At 39.1% G+C, this 15,586-nt stretch overlaps 1 protein-coding gene across 1 annotated transcript in view; it reads left to right on the top strand.

The window, feature by feature from the left end:
- xkr6a (XK, Kell blood group complex subunit-related family, member 6a) overlaps window positions 1-15,064 on the top strand; it is a 488,063-nt gene extending 472,999 nt beyond the window's left edge. The window contains exon 3 of the mRNA XM_048596835.1: window positions 14,100-15,064. Coding sequence (XP_048452792.1) covers window positions 14,100-15,064 — 965 coding nt within the window. The remainder of the gene's footprint in view (window positions 1-14,099) is intronic.
- The last annotated feature ends 522 nt before the right edge of the window (window positions 15,065-15,586 follow it).

Genomic DNA, 15,586 nt, shown 5'->3' with positions numbered 1-15,586 from the left:
AAGGGTCTAGGCCCGAAACATCAGCTTTCCTGCTCCTTTGATGCTGCTTGGCCTGCTGTGTTCATCCAGCTCTATACCTTGTTATCATAGCAGAAAGTGAATGTCCAGAATCTGTCAGTCATTGATGGAAAGAAATTTTTCAGAGAAAATCTTATGCCTAGCCAATTTGTGCCCTCAGGTAAAAGAGACAGATTATCTGGCCATTATCTTAGTGCTGTTTCAGGGTGTGTGCTTTGTGTAAACTGGCTGACTCATTTCCTAACAGTGGCAATACTTCAAAAGTACTTTATTAGCTGTGAAGTGATTTGGTGTGTCCTGGGATTCTGATGGAACATTATATAAATATTTTCCTCTTTAATTTAGTTAAAAAGTCTTAATACTTTACAAAAAAATTGACACTGTGGATTTCTCTTGTATTGCAGCAAACATTTCTAGTAGTTCATTATCTGTTCAGATTACCAGTTTTGAAGGAATGTTATCTCATCTTTCAAACATGTATTGGACTTTGTTTTGGGATATGAGCATTGATGCAAAGCCAGCATTTAGTGCATATCCAGTTGCCTGTGAGAAGGTGTGTTTGATTCAACTGAATGGCTAGCTTGGCTATTTCAAAAGTCAATTATAAAACCACGAGTATACAGTCACATATAGACTGAACATTTCCTCTCTGAAGGACATTAGTGAAGTTCTTTATGACAGTCTCATTAATAATGAAAGTGGGATTTTATTCCACATCTATTATTAACAGAATCTAAATTCTAAGAGTTGTTATTGGTGGGATTTGTACTGTGGGCCACCCTCCCCATCCTCAATGGGGACCTATTTTAGGCCTACCTAAAATATAATGTGATGACTTCAGATCAGATCTAATATCATCCTGCCAGTTCCTAATAATACAGAAGGCAATCAGGTTCTGAAATCAGAATGCTGCCCATCCTCCTAGCATGTTGAAAAACTTAATGAATTGTAAATTTTGGTGACACATTACATTTTATGGGATGCACACGGGAAAAACTTTGGTATGCAGGCCAGTCACATGGATGTGTAGAAAGGTCTACAAGCAGATCCATTGGTGCTTGTAACACTATAGTCATAGATGGTCTGCAGTGTAGAAAAAGGATTTTCAGCCTATCGTGTCTACATCACCTAACTGTTCAATTCCCATTTTCCAACACTTTGCCCAGTTATGGTTTGATACCACAAGTGCACATCTAAATAATTCTTATATGCAATGAGAATTTCTGCCTCTTATCACCTGTATTGGCAGTGAGTTCTAAATTCCCAACTTCCTCTGGGAGAAAAGGTTTTTCTTCACATTTCCTCTAAACCTTCTGCCCAAACCTTAAATCTATGCCACCTATACATTGAACCCTCCAGCAATGTACAAAGTCTCTTCCTGACTACTCTGTCTGTACCCCTCAAAATTTTATACACCACAATCATGTCCTCTCTCAACCTCCTCTGCTGTAAGGAAAGCAAACCCAATTTGTCAAGTTCTGAAGAAGGGGCACTGGATCCAAAATGTTAACTCCATTTTCTTTCCACAGATGCTGCCAGACCTACTGAGTTTCTCCAACAATTTCTGTCTTAGTTCTAGCCTATCCAATCTCACTTCATAATTGAAATTCTCCAGTCTAGGCAATATCCTGGTAAGTCTCCTCTGTGCCATCTCCAGTGCTGTCACATTCTTCCTATAATGTGGATTCCAGAACTGCATGCAATACTCTTAGCTGTGGCCTAACCAACGTTTTATATAGTTTTAGCGTAATATCCCTGATCGTAAAATCCATGCCTTTACTAATAAAGGCAAGTATACTATATGCTTTCTTTACCACTTTAACCACTTGTCTCAGTTACCTTAAGGATTGGCCAACATGTCTACCGCTGAAGGTGTCAATGTTTGGCTGTTGTATAATTGATATGTTCAGGTCTTAGTGGCTAATATAACAACCAAAGGAGAGAGAGCCAGTGGACAACATGCCTTTAAATTGGTGGATAGAACTGACTTCTGGATCACAGCTTATTCTCTTTAAATCCAAATTCCAAATCTAGCTGCTGGATTTACCACAATTCCCTCTGTACAACACTAATCGGTCGGCCACTGCTTGATTAGACGTAATCCAAAAGCAGTGGGCAGGAGTGAGTGGCCTGTGCATTTATCCTTCCACTTAACTCATCCCACAGTTGAGCATAAAATCCATTCATGTGTGTCCAGAATATTAGCATTAGTGAGCGATAATTGACCACTTAAGGGTTACAATAGGCCTAAGGGTGAGCAGCTCAGCGGCCACCTTATCCACCCCTCTGTACTATGGGGACCAGGCCAGGTTGAGCTGCAAGACTATGAGCTAAGCGCACACACACATCTATTTTATATGCCCCTATAAAAACATGTCTAGCTGTAGGTTGCTGTAAGATCCATCCTGAAGAGTTTGGAGTAGTATTATCACACTGAGTAAATGCACAGTTAGATAACATAGGATATTAGACTACTGAGGGATATGGAACAAAAGCAGAATCAATGGAGTTGGGTCACAGATCAATCTTGATCTTACTGAATGGCAGAACAGATTGGATATGTTAAATTGTCTCCACCTGTCTCTAAAGGCAAACAGAAAATATACTAAGACTTCAGTTTATCTATTGTTATAACATGTGGAGAGATACTTCCTACTGAGGTTGAAGTTTCAGGCACTATCCTTGGGTTTGGAAACAGATCGCTGACCTTTGAAAAAATAAAGATGCCATTCATTTACTGTTTGGATCGTTGAATATTTCAAGTTTCTGCTGGACCCAATAGAACTGTGCAAATGTTAAAACCTGAAGGATAAATTAGAATTTAGTCTTTGAAGAAGATATGAAATTAATTCTGAACTTTAATCCTGATATTTACTAGCTTTCTGTGCCATCCGAGATAAAAGATTATTATCATGCATTCATAATTTCAGTTGTAGGGTTTTAACAACTGGAATAAAGGTTCCTGCTACAAACACAGTGACCTCCAGTAGACTTTTCTATAATGATATGAAATGGTTACAAATATATTAGTTTCTTTTTATCTGAGTGTCCAGTTTTTCTTCTTACTCTAGAAGGGTGGTTAATCCTGAAAAGAGTTTGGAATCTGGTTTCATTGTAGGCACTTTTCCTAGAGCGCTCTCTTTGTGACTTTTTCATTTTTGTAAAAATGACAAATCAACTAGAAGTACCCATTGTCCAAAATATGTTATATTCTTAACATGAGTAAACAGACATATCTTAAATGCACAGGGTTTGCTTTTGACGTAATAATAAACTAATTTTGAAAAACTGTAGGAACTGAAGTTACATTCAGTGACAGCAGTCTACATAATCTGCCAACCAGCATGTAGAGGGATGTTTCGGATATATGATTTCTTGTAGGTCTGTTAAGCATATTATCTGAACAATAACCAAAAGCTATGTCCATCTTGTTTTGTTTTGAGAAGTTCATTGAGAAGCATTTAAAAAACAGTAAAAGATTGAAATAGATCATAATGTTGTGCCACCCATATGGTAAGATCCCAGTAAGGAAAATGAAACTTTTCATAACATATCAGTTTAGATGAAAACTACAAAATACTTGGGTTGGGTATCAATAACCAAAACACTACAAATTATGCAACTGTGGAAGAAAGACGTATACTGTTCTTCCATTGAAAGCAGAAAAGTGATCAAGGAATCAGAGAACATTCTTGTGCATTTGTGTAATTTATTAATTCACTGGTATGAATCTATTGACATGTGTCTTTTTACACCTGCACATCTGGAAATGCCACAGAATATAAGGGTATTGTGACTGACATAATACTTTGAGATAATGGCTGTCATCCTTTTGGATTGATAACTGAAAACTGATAGATAATGCAAATCTTTATGATCAAAGGATTTTAAAACAATAAATGCAATCTTGTTTAGTCCTGCATAGTCGGTGTCTCAGACCTTTATCTTACAATGGCCTGGATTTTACCGTTTAAGATTATAATAATGATCAGAGTTAGTTGTCATTACAAATGTGAAACTGACAGCAACATCTGCAGCCAGCAGTTAAATGTGGAAATCTAGAAGGTACAGTTAGTGATTTCACACTGCTCCACACTATTGCTCCACAAGTAATGTCTAAAGATTCAAGATATTGCAGATGTAACGTGAGATTTGAACACGTGGTCAGCCCAATGATGGTAAAGCAAAGGTTCTTTATTTCAGTGACATTAGGTCTTTACAAACATGAAGATAAATTAAGGATAAATGAGGAACTATTTACAATATTTACTTGGAATGAGCCTATGAGTTACATTGGACTGAGGAATTCCTTTGTCTGTTCTGCTTGCACACCAGCCGTCCTTCCTCGAATGATGCCATTTTTTTCCAGTGAGAGTCTATTCCACTGCCTCAGCTGTCCCCTCACTTTCAGCACTTGCTGATGGAGGTCCTTTGTGCAAGGAATAAGTACCTGCTCTAGTAGAGCCCACATGCTTCATGAAAAAAAATCAGGAGATTAAGGGCCCTCCAGGAGAAGAGAACTCCAGACCTAAAACCATCAGGAAAACAGTCCAAGACAACTATCTTCTACACAACATGCCACCACTCTTCCAAGCCTGAACAGAATATATTAAGAAAGAATAATGAAACCTTCAGAACATCAGAGTTTGAAAAGTCAAAGGTTTGATGAGAGATTGGGTAGTAATAAATTTATTTTGAAGTAATATATAAATGTAAGGTGAAAAATTGTTGTAATGTCAGACATGAAGGAAGTTTTGTCATGGAAGCTTTGTCCAGGCAAGTGATAAGTATTCCATCACACTCCTGGCTTGTGCCATATGGGTGGTGGACAAGCACCAGGAAGTCAGGAAAGGAGTTACTTGCTGCAGAATCCCTAGCCTGCTCTTGTTGCTCGAGTATTTATATGGCGAGTCCATTCTGTTTCTAACCAATGGTAAACCCCAGGATGTTGATTGTGGGAGAATTCAGTGTTGGTAATGCCAGTGAATGTCAAAGGGTGATGGTTAGATTCCCTCTTGTTGGACATGGTCATTACCCTGGTACTTGTATGCTTTGAACATTACTTGCCAATTATCAGCCCACGTGAGAAATAGGCAAAGGAAGAGGAGCATCTACAAGTTTAAAATAAAGGAAACTAACATTTTTGAGAAAGAAAACCCAAAAGCGACTGAAAAATAAGAATAAACAAAGGAATTTGACAAATATCAAAAAGCTGAAAAGAAAAGTACTTGCACCAGAAAATCTTACACCATATCTGCAACTGTTTTATTGGACAAAATCTTCAAATATTGGTAATGCCTTGCCTGAAAAAGCAATGGGACACAAAGGCTCACACTTAGAAGGAAGGCATGCCAGATTTTGCTCAAGCAGAAATCTGACACTGGGCTTTTCTCCTGACTGAGGTCCCCAGAATAGTGTGTCTACCTAGAGCTTCTGATCATTCAGAAGCTGACAACTTTAGCACAATGGAAAAGCTGTGCCTGTGTCTATGTTGACAGTGCACTCCTGGTGTTCCAGAGAGAAGGTAAGTATTGTTGGGGAGCACAGGTTGAGGAGGGGAGTGGACCCCTGGGGTTTGGAAGCAAGGGCAGACAAGATGTTGACACTTAGTTCATGTTCATGTCTCACTCAGGCACAAGTTAATTCATATTGAGGGATCTCTGCCACCCTTCTGTCCAGTTGACATGCAGCAGCACAGTTTCACTATACTTGCAGGCCAGACGTCAGCCTGCATGACAGAAAAATTGCAGCAGAGGCAGGAAGAGGTCAGTAAGTGGTTGCTAATTGGGGGTCTTAGATGGAAGTTAGATGAGAAGTTAGATGAGAAGGTTGCTCATGGGCATTCTTGCCTGGAACTTACTTGCACGGAGGCAGAAAAGTGTCTCGTATTGGTCCTAATGACAACTCCGTCAACTTCAAGGCCTTTTGCTTTCACCCTCATCTTCTGTCAGCCTGGAAGATTCCACCCAATGAAATAGTTAAACACAAGTTACTAAATATATCCCTTCTAAAGAATCGTGCTTTGGTTAATCATTTAGTCAGATCATTTTGAGTTTTTTTGGAATTCTTTATCTGATTATTATTATGAAAGGATACTTCTTGTTACTGTTAAATATTGATATTTACTTTTTCTTGATTCTGATAATTTTTTTCCATCTCTTTGCATTCTTAACAAATACTTGGTTCAAATTTACAAAAGGTTATTTTTGATAAAGTTGCTTCTGGCTACATGGTATTCTTGTATCATTCAATTTATTAAGATAAAACACAAAACAAAACTAATTTATAGAAAGTTGACTAAGCCCTGTTGCACATTAATTATCTAATGTTGAAAATTGGTTGCTGATACTTGTCTAATTTCAGTTTGATGTTAGAAAATTGTAGAAACTGTTCAAAAAAATAGAGGCCATCTTTTAAGTAATTTAAGTAGTTTCTAAGCAAGTTGTGATTAAAAAGGAAGAGACATTGTGCATCTTTAAAAGTATTAAGGTAGATAAGTCCCTGGGCCCTCCTGACATCTATCCCAGAATATTGAGGGAGGCAAGAGAAAAAATTGCTGGAGCACTGGCAGAAATCTTTGTATTCTCTTTGGCCACAGGTGAGGTCCCAGAGCATTGGAGAATAGCCAATGTTGTCCCATTGTTTAAGAAATGTAGCAGGGATAATCCTGGAAATTATAGGCCCGTGAGTCTCACAAAGGTGATAAGAAAATTATTGGAAAAGAATCTCCAGGATAAGATCTGTACGCATTTAGAAGTAAATAGGCTGATTAGTGATAGGCAGCATGGTTTTGTGCAGGGGAGGTCATGCTTCACTAACTTGATCGAGTTTTTTGAGGAGGTGACAAAGATGATTGATGAGGGAAAAGTGGTTGATGTTGTCTACATGGACTTCGGTAAAGCCGTTGACAAGGCCCCTCATGGCAGACTGGTAGAAAAGATGAAGTCACATTGTATTGGGGTGAGCTGGCAAGATGGATACAGAACTGGCTTCGTCATAGGAGACAGAGGGTAGCATTGGAATGTTACTTTTCAGAATGGAGGATTGTGACTAGTGATGTTCCACAGGGATCAGTGCTGGGACCTCTGCTATTCGTGATCTATATAAATGATTTGGAGGAAAATGTACCTGTTTGTGGATGATACAAAGATTTGGTCGAGTTGCAGATAATGAAAAAGATTGTCAGAGGATATAGCAGGATATAGTTCAGTTGGAGGCATGGGCAGAAAATGGCAGATGGAGTTTAATCTGCACAAATGTGAGGTGATGCATTTTGGACGGTCAAGTACAGGTGGAAATTATACAGTGAATGGCAGAGCCCTTAGGAGTATTGATATTCAGAGGGATATGAGTGTGCAGGTCCACAGATCACTGAAGGTGGCAGCGCAGGTAGATTAGACAGTAAAAAAGGCTAATGGCATGCTTACCTATGTTGGAAGGGGTATTGAGTATAAGGATAGGCAAGTTAAGCTGTAGCTTTATAGAACTTTATTTAAACCACGCTTGCAATATTAGGTACAGTTCAGGTCACCACACCCTGAGAAGGATATGGATGTTTTGGAGAGGGTACGGAAAAGTTTTACCAGGATATGGCATGATATGGGGGATTTTAGCTATTAAGAAAAGTTGGCAAGACTGGGTTTGTTTTCAATGGAATGCAGGAGAATAGAAGTTTATAAGATTGTGAATGGCATGGATAGAGTAGAAAGTATGAGGCTTTTTCCCAGGATGGAGGGGTCAATAACTAGAGGATACAGGTTCAAGGTGCAAGGGAAGAAGTTTAAAAGAGATTTACGAGGCACGTTTTTCACACAAAGAGTGGTGAGTGTCTGGTGGTGATGCCAGAGGAGGTAGTGGAAACAGACACAGTAGCAGCATTCAAGAAGCACCTGGACCAATACATGAATAAGAAGAGAATGGAGGGATATAGATCCTGTAAGTGAAGACAGTTTTAGTATGGAAGGGCAAAACGTGACGGTTCAGGCTTGGAGGGCTGAAAGGCCTGTTCCTGTATTGTATTGCTTTTTGTTTTTTGTAGATACTTGTGAATTATTTGATATTGTATAAGAGGGAAGGTTACTGTTATAATTTTACTTTTGTAAGGAAAAGAGCGCAGAAAAATTTAGAGAATAATTATGTGCAAATAAGGATAAAACTAATCAAAATAGAAAAAAAAATTCCTCCACTAACTTTTAACCCTTGCTGGAAAACATACAATAATAACAAATTTGCATCATTAGCAGAGTAAAAAGTTGAACATTGGCTCACTAGTGAAGCTAACAGAATGATTTTTGAAACCTTTCGAATTAGCATTGTGAATGGTTAGTTTGTATTCAAAATTTTCACCACGTATCTCCTCTCTTGTCTTGTGCTAGGACTTTTTTTTGTTTATCCTTCACTTACTTATTGCAAAAATTAACATTCTATTATATTAAAAATACCCGCAAAAATTGGTCAAGTATCCCATTGTCAGTGTTTAAAATCCAAATAAGTCTACTCTCCCTGCTTATCCAGCTCAGGTAGCATCACATCCAACCACTTCACCTTTATGTGCTAATTTAACCTTCCCTTAAGCAAATATGATTTGCCTCAACAACTCTAAATGGTAGCGAGTTTTTAATCACTCTCTTACCAGCAGGTTGATACACAAACAATTTTAGACCGCTGTCTGCAAACCCACTGTTTCAACTCAGTTTACTCCCTAGTAGTTAGAGAAATAATGACTATATATTTTAAATTTCACAAGTTGACCTCTCATGACTCCAAGGTTTCTCACCTTTTCTTGATAAGTGGTGGGATTCACTGCCAGGGGCCATCCTAAGGGCTGAAATGATTGAAAAGGGCAACAGAGAGTGGGGAATGCTAACACTTTTGTGTAAGCCCAGAAAGATAGTTCTACTCCTCCTGCCTCTAAAGGGAAATAAAAACAAATCCCACGGAATAAATCTAATATTTTTAACCTTTTCGGATCCTAATCCACTTACCCACTAGATTGGCCTGATGAGAAACTCACTTTAGCTTCCTACCAAGACACCAGTTAAAATTAAAGTTGAGTCTCCAAGACGTCAAAAGAACCCAAAATGCATACTTAAAAATAATCCCTGCAGGCTTTGCTATTTTCTCTGTTGATCCATTTAAAATTCTGATTCATTATCTCCAAGAGGCTCTAGGATAGGCAAAGAACCTATCAGTGTTTCCATTCAAATGTTTATTTTCAAGGCTACAATATGATAACAATTGTTCCTGATCATTTGTGGATTTGCAAGAACCAGCATTATAAATAGGCTGTAGGCACAACACAGACAAATTCATGATAAAGTCATGATCATAACCATTGCAATGTTAAGTCACAGAGAAGAAAATGAATGAATGGATGCTTACTGATCTGTGATCTCAATGGCATTGGAGCGCTCATAGAATTATACCTTTAGGTACATGTTGGAAACTATTCTAAAGAAATGTAACAATCTGCAACATTTTCCTTTTTATCATAAACACTTTTGTATGTTTAAGGCGATTTGTAGATTGTGGTTTTAACTTCTGTCATTTCTCAGATTATTATTTTTAATAATTAATTCAATGTTTATGATTACAAATTAAATATTAATCTGGATTAGATGCAAGAAACACATTTGGTATATTCTTTGCTGTTATTAATTGGCTTGGATCTAATTATTAGTTCATTTTCTGTTTTCCAAAGCAATCTGTCAAAAAGTCACACAATTTCTAGAATTTGGTATATTGAAATGGAAAATATAACATACCATTTTATTTTACCGGTGCTGTTTACTTCATCTTCTTCATGATTATTTTATAAATTCAAATAAATATATTTGTTACATAAGACAAATCATGGGAAAATTTCTACTCAATGAAATCCCAGGCAATTTTAATTTTAGTGGATCCAAGTTGAAACCTATATGGTTAGAAGTTACTAAAATATACTTTTGTGTCAATATCATAAAGCAACATTAGTTTGAAGAATTTCCAGTTTGCAGGCTCCAGCCGCCTCCTCTTTACCATAGATAGATACACGTCCATCCCCCATCTTGAAGGTCTCAGGGCTCTCCGTTTCTTCCTGGAGCAAAGGCCTGAGCCGTCCCCACTCACCACCACCCTCCTCTGCATGGCTGAGCTCATCTTCACACTGAATAACTTTTCTTTTAACTCTTCTTTGTTGATTCCGGAGTTGAGGGGGTTGGCTTATGAGGACAGACTGAGTAGATTGGGATTATATTCATTGGAATTCAGAAGATTGAGGGAGGATCTTATGGAAACATATAAAATTATGAAGGGAATAGATAAGATAGAAGTAGAGAGGATGTTTCCACTGGCAGGTGAAGCTAGGACAAGAGGGCATAGCCTCAAGATTAGAGGGAGCAGATTTAGGACTGAATTGAGAAGGAACTTCTTCACCCAGAGGGTTGTTAATCTATGGAATTCCTTACCCAGTGAAGTAGTTGACGCTACTTCAGTAAACGTTTTTAAAGATAAGGTAGACATTTTTTTGAACAATAAAGGAATTAAGGGATACGGTGAGAACGCGGGTATGTCGATCTGAGTCCACGAAAAGATCAGCCATGATCTTATTGAATGGCAGAGCAGGCTCGAAGGGCCGGACGGCCTACTCCTGCTCCTAGTTCTTATGTTCTTATGTTCTTCTCATTTCCTTCAGGTCAGAGGGGTGGCCATGGGTACGTATATGGGCTTCAGTTACGCCTGTCTCTTTGCGGGGTACATGGAACACTCCTTGTTCCAGTCCTATTCTGGCCCCGACCCACAACACTTTTGCCGATATGTTGATGATATCATCTGTGCTGTTTCCCTCTCTCAGCTGGAATTGGGCAAATTCATCGATTTTGCTTCCAATCTCCACACCATCCTCATTTTTCACTGTCTCTGTCTCCTCCCTTCCCTTCTTCGACATCTCTGTTTCACATTTCTGGTGATAAACTCACCACTAATATTCATTATAAACCCACCAACTCCCACAGCTACCTGGACTATACGTCCTCACACCCTGCTTCCTGTAAAGACTCCATTCCATTCTCTCAGTTCCTCCATCTCTGTCACATCTGTTCCAATGAGGCTAATTTCAATGGGGGACCCTCTGAAATGTCCATCTTCTTCCTCAACTGAGGATTCCCTAGCACCGTGGTTGACAGTGCTGTCAACCAGGTCCAACGTATCTTCCGCACCTCAGCCCTCACCCCTACTCTTCCCTCCCACAACAGTGATAGGGTTCCCCTTATCCTTACCTACCGTCCCACCAGCATCCACATCCAGAAGATCATAAGACGCCATTTCCACCACCTCCAGTGAGGTGCCACCACCAGACACACATTCCCCTCTCCTCCCTTGTCTGTCTTCCGCAGGGACCGTTCCCTCTGGGACACCATGGTCCACTCTTCCCTCACTCCTAAGACCACCCCCCAACAGCCCCGTGGCATTTTCCCCTGCAATCGCCCAAGGTGCAACACTGCCCATATACTTCCTCCCTCCTCAATATCTAAGGGCCCAAACATACCTTCCAGGTGAAGCAGTACTTTACCTGCACTTCCCACAATCTAGTCTACTGCATTCGCTGCTCACAATGTGGCCTCCTCTACATTGGGGTAACGAAGCATAGACCGGGTGACGACTTTGCCAAATATCTGCGTTCTACCCACAAAAACAAGCCCTGAGCATCCAGTTGCCTCCCACTTTAACACATTACCCTGTTCCCTGGCCAACATCTCTGTCTCAGGCTTACTGCAGTGCTCCAGCAAAGCTCAGTGCAAGCTGTAAGGACACACCTCATTTTCTGCTTGGGGACCCTATAGCCTGCTGGACTCAATATCAAGTTCAATAGCTCTCCCATGTCCTAGACCCCTATCCCCCACCCCAGGCCTTGTTATCACATAGTCTCCCATTACACACTACCTATTGTTAACCACTATTAGTCTCCATTAACAGCTATTCACTCTCTTAGCCAGAACGTTATCCATTCCTTTGTCTGTCCAACTGTTCTTCTCTCTCTTTGGGCCCTATCTGCTTACCCCCTCCCCCTCCCCACCCTATCTTCTGCATAAAACCGACAATTTCCTAGCTATCAGAAGGGTCACTGGACCTGAAAAGTTAACTCTGATTTCACTTCACAGATGCTGCCAGACCTGCTGAGCTTTTCCAGCAAATTCTGTATTTGTTCATGATTTACAGCATCTGCAATCCTTTCATTCTTTTTAAAAATTAGTTTGAAGATGTTTTGCAGCCAGATCTTCTGGTCTCCAAATCCCCAGAAACAAAACTGAAGATGAGTGTTGGTACCCTGTGATCATCTGGTTCAATTTCCTATGGGGCAATTTCCCTGCTGTCCAGCACCCTCCGTGAATGTTCCTGACTCTAATCTAGAATCTGTTTTGAGAATAATCCACACAATTCAGCTATCCAGTCACCCAGGAAATGTTAGACAGATATAAACCCTATCTAACACCTGTGTAACCCAAAACTGATCCCCATCAACAACCTGACTAACTCCTCAAACACCCAACAATATCTAGCCACACTGGCCAATCACTGACAATCCCAAATAGTCCCAAACATGACATTGATAACCTGACCCAACCCAGCTATCTCTTAACTATTTGATTAATCCTTGACCAAAACTGACATGTCTACATACTAAACTATCTCATCCCACCAACCACCTCACCCACCCTAACGTATCTACCAATTCCCCTATCCAACTCACTTGCTGACCACTTCACCCACATAACCACTTACCCAATTATTTTTACCTCTCCTACACATTTCTCTACATACCACGTCACCCACTTAGCCACCTGCATAACTGCTCACTTACATACTCACCCAATTCCCCTACTCACTGATTCATTCACAGGCATTGCAAATGAACTTTTAAGCTTATTGCCGTAAATAGGGGCATGTTCTTTCTCTCAACTTAACTCTGCTCCAAAAGAGTTCTCCAAAGGACTCTGTATAGTGATTACCTATGAAAAATGGAGTCAGAAGAGCACAGAACACATTTACAATAGCATCAAATTTGGAGTTATTGAGTATTGCAGCAATCTGACCATCATAAGTTCTGTTAGGAGATTTAGGCCTTCCAACTTCAACCAAGACCGTTTCCTTTTCTGAGAACTAAATGTATAAAGAATAAGTGTTACTTGAATGGAATTTGATGTTTTAACCTAATCTAAAGATTCAACTGAAATCCTGAATCAAATGATTGTATTTTATATAGTTTAGATATGCTGTTTGAATTTTGCATTAGGATACTTTCTTGTATCCTAATGAGACAAACTACTTCAAGTTTTTGGTTAATTTGTATTAGTTTGTTTTAATACAGCACAAGTTATCAGGGTTGTTATTAATAGTACAATACTATAACAACAATGCATGTGATCTTCATACTTCAGCAAAATGGGATGGCGCAATCACTGAGTTTCTTGAGAAATAATCTATAGTTCATTACCTGTAATTTAGAAGCACTCTCCAGAGTTTGTTTCAACTTCTTCCAGTCAAAATAACCATTCTGGGAGTATCAGACTTTTTAAAATACTTTAGAACTCAACTTCAACATTTAAAATACAACTTAAAAGGTTTATTTTACAAATGTGAGTTTGATTTATTGAAACCCCAATAAAGTTAATAATTAATAAAAAGTTCATTCAAATATTTACAAATTCTAATTTTGCTGCCTATGTAATGGAAGACTTAATGTTTGTTATTTGCTCAAAGATCTGCACAATCCAGTTACACTGTCACTTAGTTTTAGTTGCATCATCTCAAACTACCAAATTATTGGGTTTGTTCACAAAACCTGGAAGATAAAATTGAAAAAATGGAGTAGAGAATATGTGTTAATGTTAATTAGTGATTTTAACTCTTCATTTAGATTGATAAAATTGAAACAGTGTATCATTTATATCAAGCACATTGTGGTTATTTATGTAAATTTACATTTCTAGGTTTGTGCACAAATCTTCATTCTGATTCCACCTTTTTCATTAAATACACTGGAATCAAAGGGAATTTAATGCTGTAATTATTATAACCATATTTTCTCTCTGTCATGCCAGGTTTGTCCTCTATGGCCTCCCTGATGTCCCTTGCCTGGGTGCTAGCTTCATACCACAAATTGCTGCGGGACTCCAGGGATGACAAAAAAAGCATGAGCTACAGAGGTGCCCTAATCCACATCTTTTGGCGTTTGTTTACCATATCATCCAGGGTCATTTCGTTTGCATTGTTTGCTTCTATTTTTCAGTTATATTTTGGAATATTTGTAGTTGTGCACTGGTGTGCAATGGCATTCTGGATCATTCATGGAGGAACAGATTTCTGCATGTCCAAGTGGGAGGAAATTCTGTTCAATATGGTGATAGGGATCGTGTACATATTCTGCTGGTTTAATGTCAAAGAAGGCCGGACACGATATCGAATGTTTGCCTATTATACTGTAATCTTGACAGAAAATGCTGCCTTGACGTTTCTTTGGTATCTTTACAGAGATCCCACAACCACTGACTTTTATGCCATAACCGCACTGTGTACAGTTTTTATTAGTTTTGTTGCTGGGGCAGCATTCATGTTCCTGTATTATGGTTTACTTCATCCCATGGGACCACGGACAAGGATCCTTGCCAGTTCTTGCTGTGCTGAACTCCTCTGGGGAATCCCTCTGCCTCCAGAGCTGGAGGCCATGGCAACAACGCCAGCAGCACCTAGAGGATCCCAGACCACACCAACTAGAGTGGCAGGTGATCAAGAGGAGGAGGATGCAGCAGAGACCTGCCTGCCTGTATTCCAAGTGCGACCCACAGTGCCACTTACACCATCAGGCCGACCCTACCTACCGGAGGGACCAATCATCAAGATTGACATGCCAAGAAAAAGATATCCTGCCTGGGATGCCCACTTTGTAGACAGAAGGCTGAGGAGAACTGTTAATATATTACAGTATGTAACTCCCACATCTGTAGGTATTAGATATAGAGATGGGCCACTTGTATATGAGCTGCTACAGTATGAATCTTCACTTTAAAGCTTCACCCATTGATACTGACAAAAAAGTAATTATGTTTACGTCAGGCACTTAGACACTCTCATACAACTCCGAAAACACAAAGCTCACAGATACGTTTTCCTTTTCCTGGTAGCTGTCTGTATATAAAGATATTATATATGTTTTGTAAGTAACAAAAAAAGTGAAAAAAATCTTTTTACACAACAAGATACAGTATTTATACTGTATATTTAATTGTAGAAGTCTACATTAGGAATTTCCAACTGTTATTAAACAAGTCACAAATACCAGTGCATACATGCACACGTACAGACACAGATACAGCATTAGTAATACATTTACATACACTCCTTTTACCTGTATGCAGAACATTTAAGGACTGATGGTAGGTGGGACTGAAAAAGCAAATCATGCAACATCAGTTAATATAAAATTTATAAGTGGTGCAATTTTAAATCCCTTTTAGGGTTTTGTGAGCTTGTGGGGTTTTTTCAGTTCCACAATCACATCCTTTGCAAAAAAAAACATTTTTCTGAGTAA

Source organism: Rhincodon typus, chromosome 5 (assembly GCF_021869965.1).
Source record: "Rhincodon typus isolate 14 chromosome 5, sRhiTyp1.1, whole genome shotgun sequence".
Lineage (NCBI taxonomy): Eukaryota > Metazoa > Chordata > Chondrichthyes > Orectolobiformes > Rhincodontidae > Rhincodon > Rhincodon typus.
Note: the sequence above shows the minus strand (reverse complement) of the source record. Positions and strands in the feature narration are given on the sequence as shown.